This window comes from Carcharhinus amblyrhynchos, chromosome 12 (genome assembly GCF_965287045.1).
Source record: "Carcharhinus amblyrhynchos chromosome 12, sCarAmb.v2.hapA, whole genome shotgun sequence".
NCBI classification, from domain to species: Eukaryota; Metazoa; Chordata; class Chondrichthyes; order Carcharhiniformes; family Carcharhinidae; genus Carcharhinus; species Carcharhinus amblyrhynchos.
This window is the reverse complement of record NC_137335.1, coordinates 83,043,196-83,058,397: the sequence shown is the minus strand read 5'-3', so window position 1 is coordinate 83,058,397 and position 15,202 is coordinate 83,043,196. Positions and strand designations below refer to the sequence as shown.

The following is a 15,202-nucleotide window of genomic DNA, read 5'->3' as shown; positions in this document are numbered from 1 at the left end:
CATCCATAGTTTCCAGTTGTGAAACACACAGATTTGCTTCTTTGAGAGAACTGAATATCTGCCATTGGTAGCACTCACCTGACGAAGAATACCTCTTAAAGGACAGACTTTTTAACTTAAAATTAATTCTGATAATCAGACTTTCTTTTTGCTCACAAAACTACACAAACTTTAAACCTATAATTTCTTATAACATCTGTGCAATGCGCAATCTCTATTGGCAGTGACTTTACAAGTCTTGGATGGAAAGCCTCAATTGGCTGCTTCAAGTCATTGGAATATTGTATGATGTGCTATATCAGAATTTTTTTTTAAGAAAGCATATTGGTAGACTTACTTGTGAAATCTTCCTGCGCGATCTTCAGTATCTGCATAGAGGAACATTTTGTAGGCATAGTTCTCTACATGGGCATTCCCCACCACATCTTGTGTAACTGATTCATTGTCACCCAACTGTTTCTTCATCTGAAAGGAAAAAAGAAAGAAAAACAATAGCAAGCTTTAATGCTTATGATACAGCAATTTATTTTTTGGCATTAGATACAAACAGCATCTGTTTTTGACGGGGAAAGGAGAGAGCTGGGCGTGGGAGGAGAAAGGCATTGTTACTATCAAGTGTTCCTAAGTGGAATGCTTCCTTTCAGCATGTGTGAAAACATAAACCACTTGGTGTTACTTTAGCACCACTCCCTGATTTATTCAGTCTGCTCTCTGACTACCTTGGCTTTTCAATCTAAAAAGACACTACTACAACGGATGAATGAACCCCGCTCGACAATCACCAGGCAGGAGTGCTCCCTCCCTGTCAGGGAACACTTCCGCAATCAAGGGCATTCGGCCTCTGATCTTTGGGTAAGCTTTCTCCAAGGCGGCCTTCAAGACACAACACAGAATTGCCCAGCAGAAACTGATAGCCAAGATCGACACTGGGATCTTGAGTTCATGTTACACTTCCTGTAACCCCCACGACTTGCATGGACTTGCAAAATCTCACTAACTGTTCTGGCTGCAGACAATACACACCTCTGTGCTTAATCCTCTCTCCACTCACATTGTCTGCACCTGTAAAGACTTGATTACCTGTTAAGACTTACATTCCAACCATTATCTTGTAATTGAGTTTGTGTCTATATATGTTCTTATTATGTTCTTATGTTTGTGAACCCAACTCTTCACTCACCTGATGAAGGGGCAGCACTCCAAAAGCTTGTGCTACCAAATAAACATGTTGGACTTTAACTTGGTGTTGTGAGACTTCTGACTGAATCTAAAGAGAGTCACTGCACTTGAATTTGAAATGTTAATACCGTGAAAAGATGAGAAATACTCTATCCATTATAGATCAACGACAGACAAGGTTATAAAATGCTTTGAAAGGTAGGGTTAGAAATACATAATTCTCCTTGAAATCTGAGGAACCAGGCCAAAGACAACTTAAAGGCAGACACTGACCCACAAACTGCTGTGTCAGGTCAACAAATGGCGCCAGTTGTTAATTAGACTTGTTCTTGCCTGTTTAATATCAATGATATTTTACCCTTCAAGTGCTGCAAGTGGGAGATGGCCCTCTGCAGGTCATACGGTATCTGAGTAAATGAGGAGGGCAAGCCAACTGTGCTTCTCCTTAACCAGATTGAAGGGTTGTGAAATGAACAAAACAACCTGAACCAAGGATTGTACATTAGAATGGTGAATTTAACCATTGTCAAATCAGTACAAAAAAAAGAGACACAGAGAGAAGTGACAAAGTAAAAAACATGCTTAATTTCAGACTGAAAAAAAAACTCAACAATTAAAACCTGAAAGGAAGGGATTCTTCACTTGTAACAGTTAATTTTCAGTGTTAGAAATGTTCACCATAATTTAATCATGTAATTTATACACATCAAGTGCGCTTTGGCTGAAATGGACACACCATTTTTCTTTTGCGGGTTTAGTTTGTAATTACAATGCGAATAGAGGAACCTTACAATGCATTGAATGGGGAGGCAGAGAGCAAAATGCTGATTTCACATAGCCAATGATGGTGCAGCACGCTTAGGACCGCAGTTTTCATACTTCCATGTTCAATCGCACATCTACCCTCACCAGATGTTGTGATGGTGTGTGTAGATAAATGAGTTTTGTGTTATTTTGATACAAATATTTGGACCACTAAATCATTCAAGAAAAAATTGGCTAAAACGCTTTCAAATTCACCTTCTCATTCATATCCTGAATACTCCTTCATTTTTCAGAAATATCTTTGGTAAAACACATTTATATGGTGTTGAATTCACTTCAAAGTTTTTGACTTTTAACAGTCCTTGGTGTTTGATCTGTGGTCAGTGTAAATAAGTCATTACTGGGTTTGGCAAGGAATCATTGTTCAACAGGCTAGCATCCAAACAAGATTGTTTAGGTATTAACGGATGCAGAGTGATTATTGGATCCAAACACGCCATCAGCCTCATTGTTTTTGAGCTGGTAGGAAATTAACTGTATGAATAACAGAATTTGCTAGCTCTGGAGGGAATCCTTAAAGTTCTGGCAATGCTTTTCAGCACATCAAAGTAGCTCTGGGGAGTTTCATAATGAATGGAGCCTGAAAGGAACTGGAGAATCATGTTTCAGAGCCCTGCCTTGGAAATGACATTTCCCAGTGGGAGGTGAGGGAGACACTTTCAGTGTAATATCATAGTTAGGCCTATTTTGAAGGAAAGCTCACACACAAGCCCAATATTTAACTATAAATGGTTTCCCATTAAAATGGAAGAGTTGGCAGCACAATGACAGTGCTATTATAGTTCATATGTGATTATTGGACTTTATCACAATAAAAGCAGAGCTTTATTGAAAAAAAAACAATATTCACACAACCTCATTGCTGGAATGACATTAATTAAGGACAGCTGTTTGTTTCTGTATATTCGTACAGTGTTCTTCCTTGCAACCATAACTTGAGAGAAAAAAACACCCTATTATTTGTCAATTATACAAATGACATAGATGACCATCTGGGGGGTACGATTAGTAAGTTTGCGAATGACACAAAGATTGCTCAGATGGTTAAAAGTGAGCTGCAGTGTCTTGGGCTACAAGAAGATATAGACGGGTTGGTCAAATGGGCAGATAAATGGCAGATGGAATTTAACCTTGAAAAGTATGAGGTGACATGTTTTAGGAGTAATTTGATGAGGAAGTACTTAATGAATGGTAGAACACCAAGAACATAGAACAGTACAGCACAAACAGGCCCTTCGGCCCATAAGTTGCGCCGATCATATCCATACCTACCAGGCCATAGAACTATCTATAACTCCCAATCCCATTAAATCCCATGTACTCATCCAGAAGTCATCCAAAAGACCCCAGCGAGTTCACGTCTACCACCACCAACAGCAGCCGATTCCACTCATTTACCGCCTCTGAGTGGAATAAACGGACCTTAGTATGTTTGTCCACAAATCTCTGACAGTGGAAGGGCATGTTAGTAAGGTGGTGAAAAAGTCATATGGCACACCAGTCTTTATCAACTGAGGTACAGATTACAAAAGCAGGGAAGTCATGCTGGAGTTGTACAGACTTTGGTGAAGCCACAGCTAGAGCACTGTGTTCAGTTCTGGTCGCCATATTATAGGAAAGGTACGATTGCACTGGAGGGAATGCAGAGGAGATTTACCAGGATGCTGTCTGGGATGCAACATTTAAGCTATGAAGTAAGGCTGAGTAGGCTTGGGTTTTTTCGCTGGAGCAGAGAAGACTGCGGGGCGACTTGACCGAGGTGTACAAGATTGTGAGGGGCATGGATAGTGTGGATAAGGAGCAGCTGTTCTCCTTAGTTGAATGATCAGTCATGAGGGGCATAGGTTCGAGGTGAAGGGCAGGAGATTTAGGGGGGAATGTGAGGAAAACTTTTTTACCCAGAGGGTGGTGACAGTCTGGAATGTGCTGCCTGGGAGGGTGGTGGAAGCAGGTTGACTCACATCCTTTATAAAGTACCCTGATGAGCACTTGGCACATCGTAACATTCAGGGCTATGGGCCAAGTGCTGGCAGATGGGATGGGATGGGAGTTCAGGTGTTTCTAATGTGTTGGTGTGGCCTCAATAGGCTGAAGGGCCTCTTCTATCCTCTATGATCCTATGATTCAATGATTCTAATAGTTTATAGGATTCAAGCATGTACATTCTGACAGCTGACCAGAACCTTCCATGTTTAAATGATTAATATTGCTTGCATGGCATAACTTTTTACATTAAAAAGACAACAAGTTTTGAAGATTGGGGAGTTAAATGCAACAATGTCTAACAAACAGCACTGTCATAAACACACACATTGCTTAGCCTTTGAATGATAAAAGCCACTAGCGCATTGTGCTACAGAACCAAAATAACCGCGGCATATGGGTAGTTAGGTGATTGATGTAGGATATGTAGCAGGTGTGCTAGAATTGCTCCTCTAAGTTGGGTGAAGGGGTAAACAATATCTGCCATGGTTCCCAAATGTGATGGAGAAGCTTAATATTGCAGAAGCGGTAAATCTGAAATAAAAGCAGGAAATGCTGGACTCAACAGCTCTGGCAGCATCTGTGGAGACAGACACTGAGTTAACATTTCAGGTCACTAACAAGAAGTAATCAATCTGAAACATTAATTGTTTCACTCTCCACAGTTGCTGCCTGACTTGCTGAGTAGTTCCAGCGTTTTCTGTTTATCCTGTTTCTATTAGTTGTCTAGTAGTTCTTGCTGGACTGTAAATGTCATTTTGGATGCCAGGTGAGGTCAGGTCTGTGCTCAAATGCATGAAAGAACAGGAAGCCAGGAAAAGGTGAAGGAGTAATACTGTTAATTAAGGGTAACATTGGTACAACAGACATATTTTTAAAGGTATAGGTAGATACATTCTTGACCTATAAGGGGTTCAAAGGTTACTGGGGGTAGAATGGAGTTGAGGCTACAATCAGATCAGCGATGATATTATTGAATGGCAGAGGTTACTTGAAGACCCAAATGGCCTACACCTGTTCTTAATTCTTATGTTTGTATGAATGTTCATAACCTGCTGGCAACTGTGAGTTGCTGTTGGGAGATTAAATTACGCAGTGTTTCTTAGTCATGCAGAGTTTTTATAGGGTCAATAGAAGGAAGGGCTATTTCTTATGTTCAGGGAGCCAATGCCAAAAGTTTTCAATTTAAAATGATACCTCTTTTTTTGTTCACTTGTGGGACATGGGTGTCGCTGGCTGGCTGGCCAGCATTTATTATCCTTCCCAAGTTGCCTGAGAGCAGATGAGAATCAACCACATTGCTGTGGTTCTGCATTCACATGTAGGCCAGGCCAGGTAAGGATGGCAGATTTCCTTCCATAAAGGATATTAGTGAACCAGATGGGTTTCTCTGACAATCGACAATGGTTTCGTGGTCATCAGTGGATTCTTAATTCCAGATATTTTTTATTGAATTCAAATTCCACCATCCACCGTGGTGGGATATGAACTCAGGTCCCCAGAGCATTAGCAGAGTTTCTGGATTGATAATCTAGCGACAATGACACTAGACCATTAGCTCCCTTTGAAGAGATGATTTCAGGGGCACCCATCATAGAAAGCTTTGAGAAGGATCTAAAATGTTTAAAATCTGACTAAGTTTAATGCAACAATTCATCATTTTGCGTGAATAATTTGAGCTTCGTTCACAGGTTTAAGGATATCACTCAACTGAATTATGGATTTGCAGCTTATTGTCAGGTATCAGTGATCCTGAATTGTGGAATACTAAATGCATGACCAACAGCCCCTCCTCACCAGGTCCAATTGAGGGTTAAGAGCAGTGGGCAGGATGGCGCAAGAGCCCAGCGGATTTTACACCCAAGCTCACGGGAAAAGCAATGGCCAGTCAGGCTTCTTAGTCTGTACAATAAGTGGAAATATCACCTTTTTTGGGCAGGTTTCCAATCATAACCTTCAGGAATTCAGAAAAGCTCTATTCACTGAGGATAGGTATTTAGACCCTGGAAATAATAAAAATCAGACTTGGCGCAGACTTCTCTGGCCTGTCATCAGTATTACATTATCCCTCAGTTCAGTAAGCTGTTGAAACATCAGATCAAAACATAGGCAATGAAATATAGTAGAAAGTTGGATCTGATTTCACAAAGATTGATTGAGCGTCACCATCAATGTCTCTTTGAAATTAAATTAAAATTTGAACCAAAAAGAATTCTCATCCATTTTAACTGCTTCCCCCTCCCCTCATGTTTGTCTTGCTAAGGTGCAACATAAATGCAAGTCTCTCAACAAGTACTTTCCACACAGTTGCACTGCAATGACTTGTTTTGTAGACCAGGCAGAGCGTCAGCGATCAACAATATACTGGAACACTCCACTATTGAAACAAAAAATCCCAGAATATCCTGGATTGATAGCGCGTTTGACCCTGAAGATAATAGCTTCAAAAATACAGCGTGCTCTCAGTGGTATGGTGTTAGGATTGTCACCCCTCCATGGTTGTCTTGGGGGCCCCTAGGAATTATGAATGACACCTGAGAAGAAAAAAAACATAGGATCATTTTTTTAAAAAAGTGTTTCCATTTTCTCTGAACACTTCTGTTTATTCGTTATAAATATACTTTTAGTTGTCTGTGGGACATGGGCATCACTGGCTGGTCAGCATTTATTGCCCGTACCTAGTTGCCCTTGAGAAGGTGGTGGTGAGTTGCCTTCCTTGAATCACTGCAGTCCATGTGTTGTGGGTTGATCCACAATGCCATCAGGGAGGGAATTCCAGGATTTTGACCCAGTGACTTTGAAGGAACGGTGATATATTTTCAAGTCAGGACAGTGATTGGCTTAGAGGGGAACTTGCAGGCGGTGGTGTTCCCATGTATCTGCTGCCCTCGTCCTTCTAGATGGAAATGGTCGTGGGTTTGGAAGCTGCCTATTACCTAAAATCTGAGCCCTCTGGTTCTCAACCATTCCAGCAATGGGAACAGTTTTGCCCTTCTTCTCTGTCCTGGCCCATCATAATTTTGAACGTTTCTACCAAATTTCCCCCTCGACTTTCCCTTCTACAAGGAAAACAGTCCCAACGTCTCCCACCTATCTTCACAACCGAAGTTTCTCAATGCTGGAACTATTTTGGTGATTTTTTTTCTGTACCTCCTCGAATGCCTTCCCATCTTTCCTAAAGTGAATGCTAGAAGTGAATGCAAAACTCTAGACAAGCCAGTGTTTTAAATGAGAAAAATTATGGAAACGATTGAAAGAACGTGTTGATGCAAGAATATAGTCTAAAGGCCACTCTTTGTTTGAAGATTGCTATATTTTATAATGAAAAATGAAGAAAAAGGCTGATTTTAAGAAATGCATAAATCCAGTCAGATGAGCTTTTTCTCACGATCGAGTGGCTCCACATCAACATTCCAGCCTATTCTCAGTCACAGTTACAACTTATTTAGCAAAGCCTCATCAGGGAAGATTCAAGGACAACTGACTCCAAAGATGTGTGCGTTAGGTTGATTGGCCATGATAAATTGGCCATGATAAATTGCCCCTTAGTGTCAGGAAGATTAGCAGGGTAAATATGTGGGGTTATGGGGATAAGACCTGGATGGATTGTTGTTGGTGCAGGCTAGATGGACCAAACTGTAATGGCACAGTGCTTAGCACTGCTTCCTCACAGTGCCAGGGATCTGGGCTCGATTCCCGGTTTGGGTCACTGTCTGTGTGGAGTTTGCACGTTCTTCCCGTGTCAGCGTGGGTTTCCTCTGGGTGCTCCACTTTCCCCCAACAAGTCTGAAAGACGTGCTGGTTAGGTGCATTGGCCTTGCTAAATTCTCCCTCAGCGTACCCGATCAGGCGCTGGAGTGTGCCGACTAAGGAATTTTCACAGTAACTTCATGACAATGTGAATGCAAGCCGACTTGTGACTAACAAAATAAAGTTTTAAAAAATGGCCTCCTCCTACACTGTAGATGCTACCATTCTACGATTCTACCTGACAGGCCTCCCATTGGGGTAAGAAATTCAACTTCCAACAAAAAAAAATCCAACATTTTTGAATCTACTTCTTCCAACTCAAGATGTTTGCAGTACATTCAGCAGAAACACTCATTCTCTCTTTTTTTAAGCCTTTGAAACCCAACGTTCTGGATCTAGTTTAATAACAGTAACCAATTTGGACAGGTTGTTGCGGAGGAGGAAGATTTAGCTCTCTTCAATGCAGGCATTGTTTTTATTTTCCTTCTGCTCGAATGCCAAGATTATTCTCTCCCTGGCAGCAATGCTTCAGATTTTAGGCGTACAAAGATCTCCAAGAATGTAAACCAGCAGCTTAGAAAAGATCTCCACTTTATTGTATCCATTGACAGCTCATGCCAGATACAGAGTAATTGAACTTTCAGCAGCCTGTTCATTTGCAGGTACAGAAATTTCAATTCATCACAGGTGCACTCCTTGCTTACAGATGGTCGATAAAGGGTCACTCAAACTATCTATTGATGAGGTGGCACGCTGATCATTAATTACACCAGCTGGTGTGATACTGAGCCATGTAGACCAGGTGAACCCTGGTTTCAGGGCAGCTCTGTGGCAAGCCTGCAGTTCTTAATCAGGAAGGAAGTAAGAATACAACAATTCTATTTAGCACTGAGATTGGGGAGGTGCTTTGGAAGGGATGAGGAGGAATCCATAAATGTTTTCTTCCCATATTACCATTCTGCAATCGCTTCACTGGAAAGTCTGTGTATATGAATGTGAAGCTAGGGACAAAGTTTGCATTTGACAGATGAAAAGGTTGCTCACTATTCCAGACGAAGGTGGGTTTCCATAAAGTGGGCAAGGTGGCAGTGTTTTTATTTTGCTTCATTTTGCCACTGGTACAACAACTTTGCCCAGATGGCCATTTTGACAAGAAACAGAAATAGACCATATGCCCCATTGAGCCTGCTCTGCCAGTCAATACAATCTTGCGCTTCAACTCCACTTTCCCATTGACTGCCCATATTCTTCAATTCCCCATGACATCAGAAGTTTGCCTATCCCAGCCATAACATACATTAAATGATGCATTAAATTGTCCACAATCCTTGGGGTAGAGAATTCCAATGATTCAAACTCATTGTGTGAAGAAATTTCTCCTCCTCTCCGTCCTAAATGGACAGCCCTTATCCTGAGATTCTGGCCCCATGCTTTAGATGCTGTAACCAGTGGAAACAATCTTTCAGCAACTACCCTATCAAGGCCTTCTAGAAGCTCATCCTGCTGGACTTTGAAAGAATGTGACAAAAGGGATGTAACAACACGGGATAGAGATAAGAATTACGAAGAGAAATGAAGAGGTGAATGCTTCATTCTGCCTTCTTTCAATTCTTTTTCAATGAGATAAATATAACATAAAAACCTAGCTGGATGGAACCCATCACTAAACTCAAGAGGTTTGGCACCATTCAGGAAAGAGCAGTTCATTTGATGAATGGCTATTTGTTGGACCAAATATCGATTCGCTCCATCCCTAGGTCATAGTGACAGCAGTGTGTACAATCTGTAGGATGCATTGCAGCAACTTACCAATATTACTAATGACATTGCTTTGTCAGCAACTTAATTGCTGAAAGGATCAAGGGCAGCAATTTCATGGATAACCCTGATTTTGGCAAATAACACTTTTTTTTAAATTCATTTGTGGGGCATGGACATCACTGGCTGATCAGTATTTATTGCCCATCCCGAATTGCCAGTGGGTAATTGAGAGTCAACGATATTGTGTTGCTCTGAAGTCATATGTAGGCCAGAGCAGGTAAGGTCGACAGATTCCTTCCCTTTGCAGGATCAGCCTGACTCAAAACATTGGCTCTATTCTCTCTCCACAGATGCTGTCAGACCTGCTGAGATTTTCCAACATTTTCTGTTTTTGCTGTGAAGAATTTTTAGGGACAGGCAATGGGCTCAAAAGTCCCATCATTTTTTCAGTTCGGTTTGCTTGCCCATCAACCTTCTCACCATATTGCTCCGCACAGAAACTGTGCCCCCCTCCCACTCCCGCAGTGCATATTCCACTTTCATTAATCAACTTCAGTGATCTCCTTGTCTACTGGCCCTTCCACAAAAAAGACTTGCCTGATTTCCCCACAGGATCCTTTAAAATAAAACTCAATATAAATGGGTTTATAGCCAACATCACTGTTCAGCAGAGGTACAGAATTATCTTTGTTTCTCTTTTTATGGTTGAATTCCTTTTTTGGAGTGTTGGAGACTAGAAATAAAAAAAAACACTACATTTCTTGTGAAAATGTTGAATGATCCCTTTCAGTGGCTGCTGCTACTTTACCTGGAAATTTAAGGCTTTTACCTAAACTCGCTCGATCATTTATAGGAACAGCCAGCTACACGTGTGCACCAAGCTGTGAGGGTGGAAAAAATGTTAACCACAATTGATGAATACCCTTGCTGATACTTCATTACAAATCGGAGAATTCCTGGCCACAGGTTAATTTTTCTAGAAAAATGAAATACATGGTTATAGAGAGGGAAGATAAACAAGTTCTTTATTAATGAAAGCTAAGGAAAAAAGTGGAGAAATAAATTGGTTCTGAACCTAAACTACCTTTGAGAATGAAGACAATTAGCTGCTTTGTTCTTCTTTCTGCTCATCACAATGCCACTGCCATTGCAACTAATGATGATATTGTGTTCTCATGCCAAACCGATGGATTAATGAAAAGTAACCTGACCTCAGTACACAAAATTCTGAGGTCAGGGGCTCCTAAACTATAGTCCTGACCACAAATAGAGTTGCAGAAACCATGAACAGGGTTGGGAGAAGTAAAATTACATTACTCTCCTGGCTGCTCATAAGTGTCCTGGCGACCAATCAATGATAAATTCCCAGTGAAGATACTCTGGCTGTAATGGCTCTGATTAGGCATGCTCTGACGCAATTGTGTAAAAATGCGAGAGGTTTCCTGGAGGGGTTGAGGTGGAGGCAGATTGAGATTTAGTGACTGGGGTGGCACGGTGGCACAGTGGTTAGCATTGCTGCCTCACAGCGCCAGGGACCCAGGTTTGATTCCCAGCTTGGGTCACTGTTTGTGTGGAATCTCCCACGTTCTCTCCGGGTCTGTGTGGGTTTCCCCCGGATGCTCCGGTTTCCTCCCAGTGTCCGAAATTTGTGCTGGTTAGGTGCATTGACCATGCTAAATTCTCCCTCAATGTACCTGAACAGGCGCCAGAGTGTGGCGACAAGGGGATTTTCACAGCTGTGAAATTAACATTGCAGTGTTAATGCAAGCCCACTTGTGACAGTAATAAAAACACTAATAAATAAACTTTAAAACTTTGACCGATGTCAGCCCAGTAACTGAGGTTCCAGATTTTCATATTTATGATGTATTTTACGTTGATCTTTAATATGAAAACTTTAAGAATTATGTATTATATTTTAATATGCTGTTTCATTATTGTTTTTATTTTGTTAGTATCTGGAGTCATGTTAATTTGCAAATGGTAAAATGGAGTCATATCAGAACATTGTTTCTTTCACAGGACGGGTATATCGCTGGCAAAGCCTGCATTGTTGTCCATCCCTAACTGCCCTGGACTGAGTGGCTTGCTCAGCCATTTCAGAGCACAATTAGGAGTCAACCATGCGGCTCTGGATTTTGAGTCACATGTAGGGCAGACAAGGCAAGAATAGCAAATTTCCTTCCCTGAAGGACATGAGTGAACCAGCCAACAACCAATAGCTGTCATGGTCACCGTTACTGAGACTAGCTTTTTATTTCAGATTTATTAATTGAATTTAAATTCCATCAGTTGCTGTGGTGAGATTTGAATCAATGTCCCTGAAGCCTGGGCTTCTGAATTACCAGCACAAAGACAGGACTACCATGCCACCATCTCTCTGTCCTACAATGTCACTACATCCCCAAATTGTTTAGGCAATGCTGTGCTAAATGGTTGCTCCAAAGTTGCAAGAACCCTCTTCAGCTCTGAAGAGGAGTCTTCGGGACTTAAAACTTTAACTCTCATTTTGCTCTCCACAGATGCTGCCACACTTAGAGTTTTTTTCAGCAATTTGTTTTTATTTCAGGTTTCCAGCATTCACACTATTTTGCTTTCATATTATTGTAAAAGTTCTTGCTCTTTAAACTGAGCTGTAAAACTGAACGACGTAGAGATTCAGAAATGCTTAAAATGAAGCTACAGGATTACACGAAACCTGGGAATGAAAGCTCAGCTTTAAAGATAAAAGCATTTCAGATTACCACTCATACAGTAAACACGCATTAGTCATTTATACTCCTTAAACTTTACGAGTGACTTGTTGCAGAGCCCAAGTGCGATAACACTCAGTGCTCAGGACCTTTACACAGTAATACAAAAGACATTTACCTCCTGCAGGGAGCTCAAATAATAAACTGCGCCACAAAATACTGAAAAATGCTCAGTAAAAGGTAGAAATCCATCAGCAAACTGATCAAAAATTGGCTGGAAATAAACTGAATATTGTCTTTTAACACAGGGGAATGGCACCTATCAGAACCAAAGGCACAATTTTGCAAGTCCAGTTTTGTTTTGGTCTAACTGGTCTGTACTGGACCTTCAGAAGGAAGAACTCCTACATTCACTGTGGCTCTGACATTATTGGGCGACAGGAAAATAATGGCTGCTATTAGAACCAGCAGCCTTGCATCTCTTATTGTAATGTGGCAGCGACAGATGTACCAACCTGCCACTTTATAAAAATGGCTAACATGTTTTTTCCACCAAGGCCAAGAGGCTAAAGAAAGTTGCAGCAGAGCAATCACATACAAAACTCGCTGTTCATTTAACGTTCATGACCATCTAATCACACATTCTTTAAGATACTTCGAAGGCCATCATCAACCAAGATGGGTCATAAAGTGGCACTGAGATTATGGAACACATTGAACCACAAATTTGTTTGCTGCTGCCTCTCTTCTCTCCCATTGTTCGCCACATAAACTGAGTGAAGGATGAGGAAGACCAATTGACCGATTCAACTCGGAAGGTCCTGCAATTCCCTCCATCGCAGCGCCCCCACTACTTGGAGCTTAAGAGTTTTTAGGTTTTGATTTCTCTCGGGGCCACTCTTTGATGTGGAGCACTGGATGTAAACTGGATTTCAACAGTAACTTCATTGCAGTGTTAATGCAATGAATAAACTTAAACACTTAAACTTTGGAATGGATTTATATTTTATCACCTGATCTAAATACCCCTGTCTTCTGACACAAGACTAAGAATAACTTTTAAATTGATCCTTACAATCTCCAGTTGATCCATTAGTTTCACCAAGAACTTGCGGCATTCTGGCGTTTTACTATCAATCTTCATTCCAGTTTGCATAGCATACAGGCGACCTGCACAAATAAAAGTAAGTTAAGTTAAAAAGAAAACACAAAAAGAACAAACCAGCAAATTCTAAGAAGATTGAACATACAGATAACAAGAACTACTACCTTTCATGATCATAAGGAGCAAATACAATAGTACCACAACCTTTGACTCAAAAGCGGTGCAGTAAGGAAATTTTGTAATTCTTTAAAATGTCTGTGGAACTTTTAATTGGTTTTAAGAATGTTTGAAAAGGATTTTCAAGAGTTTGCTCAAATGCAAAGGGATCAAGTGTAATTTTCTTGAATAATTAGGATTAGCATGATTCTAGTCGTAGTTATTGTCAGTGCAGACTTGATGGGCTGAAGGGTATTTTCTGCATTACATGACACTATGAATTAGAAATACTGGCCCATGTGATCTGGTAATCCTTGACTTAGGGCAAGAGGAAGGAGAATGGCATGCGAAAGCCATATGGCCAGGCACAAAGGAGAGCTGTAGCAGAGGGGAGAACAGAGCAGGCACATTTCCACTGAGCTGTGTTTCCATATTATAGTTGTTACAGACAGGAGGGGGTTAATTTTAACAGCCCTGATTTTCCTTTTGCCACCAATCTAAACAGAAAGAAGTTTGAGTGTTGCTTCACTCTTTATAAACACTAGTGTATTTCCCAATCCCTCAGTTTAGGTGTGATCCAATACTCTATTTATAATTTGACAGTAAACTCGAGATAGGATGAACTCAAAGGATTAGTTTATTTGCACATGACCAAATGTCAGAGGCAGTTCGCCATGTAACCTTTTGAGCATTCATACTGTAAAAGGATAGAAACAAGGAAGATTTACAAGGCCCATACCATAGAGAAAGGAATTGCTTAGTCCAGAATCAAAGTCCAATGTGGTTATTTGTTTAAGGAAGTTGACAGGCTGAAAATCGATGCTCTATAATTCACTTTTCCAGTGACTTTACATGATGAAATAGCAAATGGAAATGAATCAGTGTTGTATGTGATGACAGAGTTGGAACAGTGTAGATGGGGCCGGGTATTCAATTTATGCTGCTGCTTGTAGATGTAAAAATAGTAGATTGTTTCTTTTCAATATAGCAAGGTAATTGTTGTAGGGCAATACTGGGGATGATGTCTTTTATATTTTAATTTATACGCCTGTTCATATGTCATTTAATTTTAGTATAATACATGCGGGCTACATAGAGCAAGCCCAGGGGGCTGGACTTCACCAGAGGGAAGGAAAGGGTTAATGCAGGCAGCTACAGCTCTGCTCTGCCAACAGATAATGATTAATGCATGCTATCAATTTCTGAAGTATGGGAGATTGCTGGAATTGTCACGACAATGGGAGAACTGGCGTTAAGACAGCCAGGCTCTATATAGTCTAGGAAGGGTATAGTCTTCTATAAAACATCATCATGTAGCAGAGGGGGATATTAACACATCAGCGCAAATCAATTGGGCAAATACAACACTTTGACATTACAATCGGATAAATGTAATTGCCCAAGAAACTGATTAACAAAGTTGTACTGAACAATGCAGTCTGCATAACGAGATTAAAAGAGTCATTTTGTATCCAACTTGAGGAATTAATATGCTAATATAAACCTTTGTGACTCAAAACAGTATGTTAACTTGTACCAAATCTACCAGAGACAGAGAGGACTCACAGGCAACCTGAGATTTCAGGCCCGAGTTTACCTCTCCCTCACGCATGTGGAATAAAAGTTTTTCCTGAAGTTTGTCAAGGTCTCCAAGATAACACTCACTATTCCAGCCGAAGGTGGGTTTCCATAAAGTGGGCAAGGTGGCAGTGTTTTTATTTTGCTTCATTTTGCCACTGGTACAACAACT

The 15,202-nt window shown here is 40.8% G+C and overlaps 1 protein-coding gene across 1 annotated transcript in view; it reads right to left on the bottom strand.

The window, feature by feature from the left end:
- vta1 (vesicle (multivesicular body) trafficking 1) overlaps positions 1-15,202 on the bottom strand; it is a 142,587-nt gene that overhangs the window by 74,570 nt on the left and 52,815 nt on the right. The window contains exons 2-3 of the mRNA XM_080200848.1: positions 13,267-13,361; positions 338-465 (exon numbers count right to left, since the gene is read on the bottom strand). Coding sequence (XP_080056974.1) covers positions 338-465; positions 13,267-13,361 — 223 coding nt within the window. The remainder of the gene's footprint in view (positions 1-337; positions 466-13,266; positions 13,362-15,202) is intronic.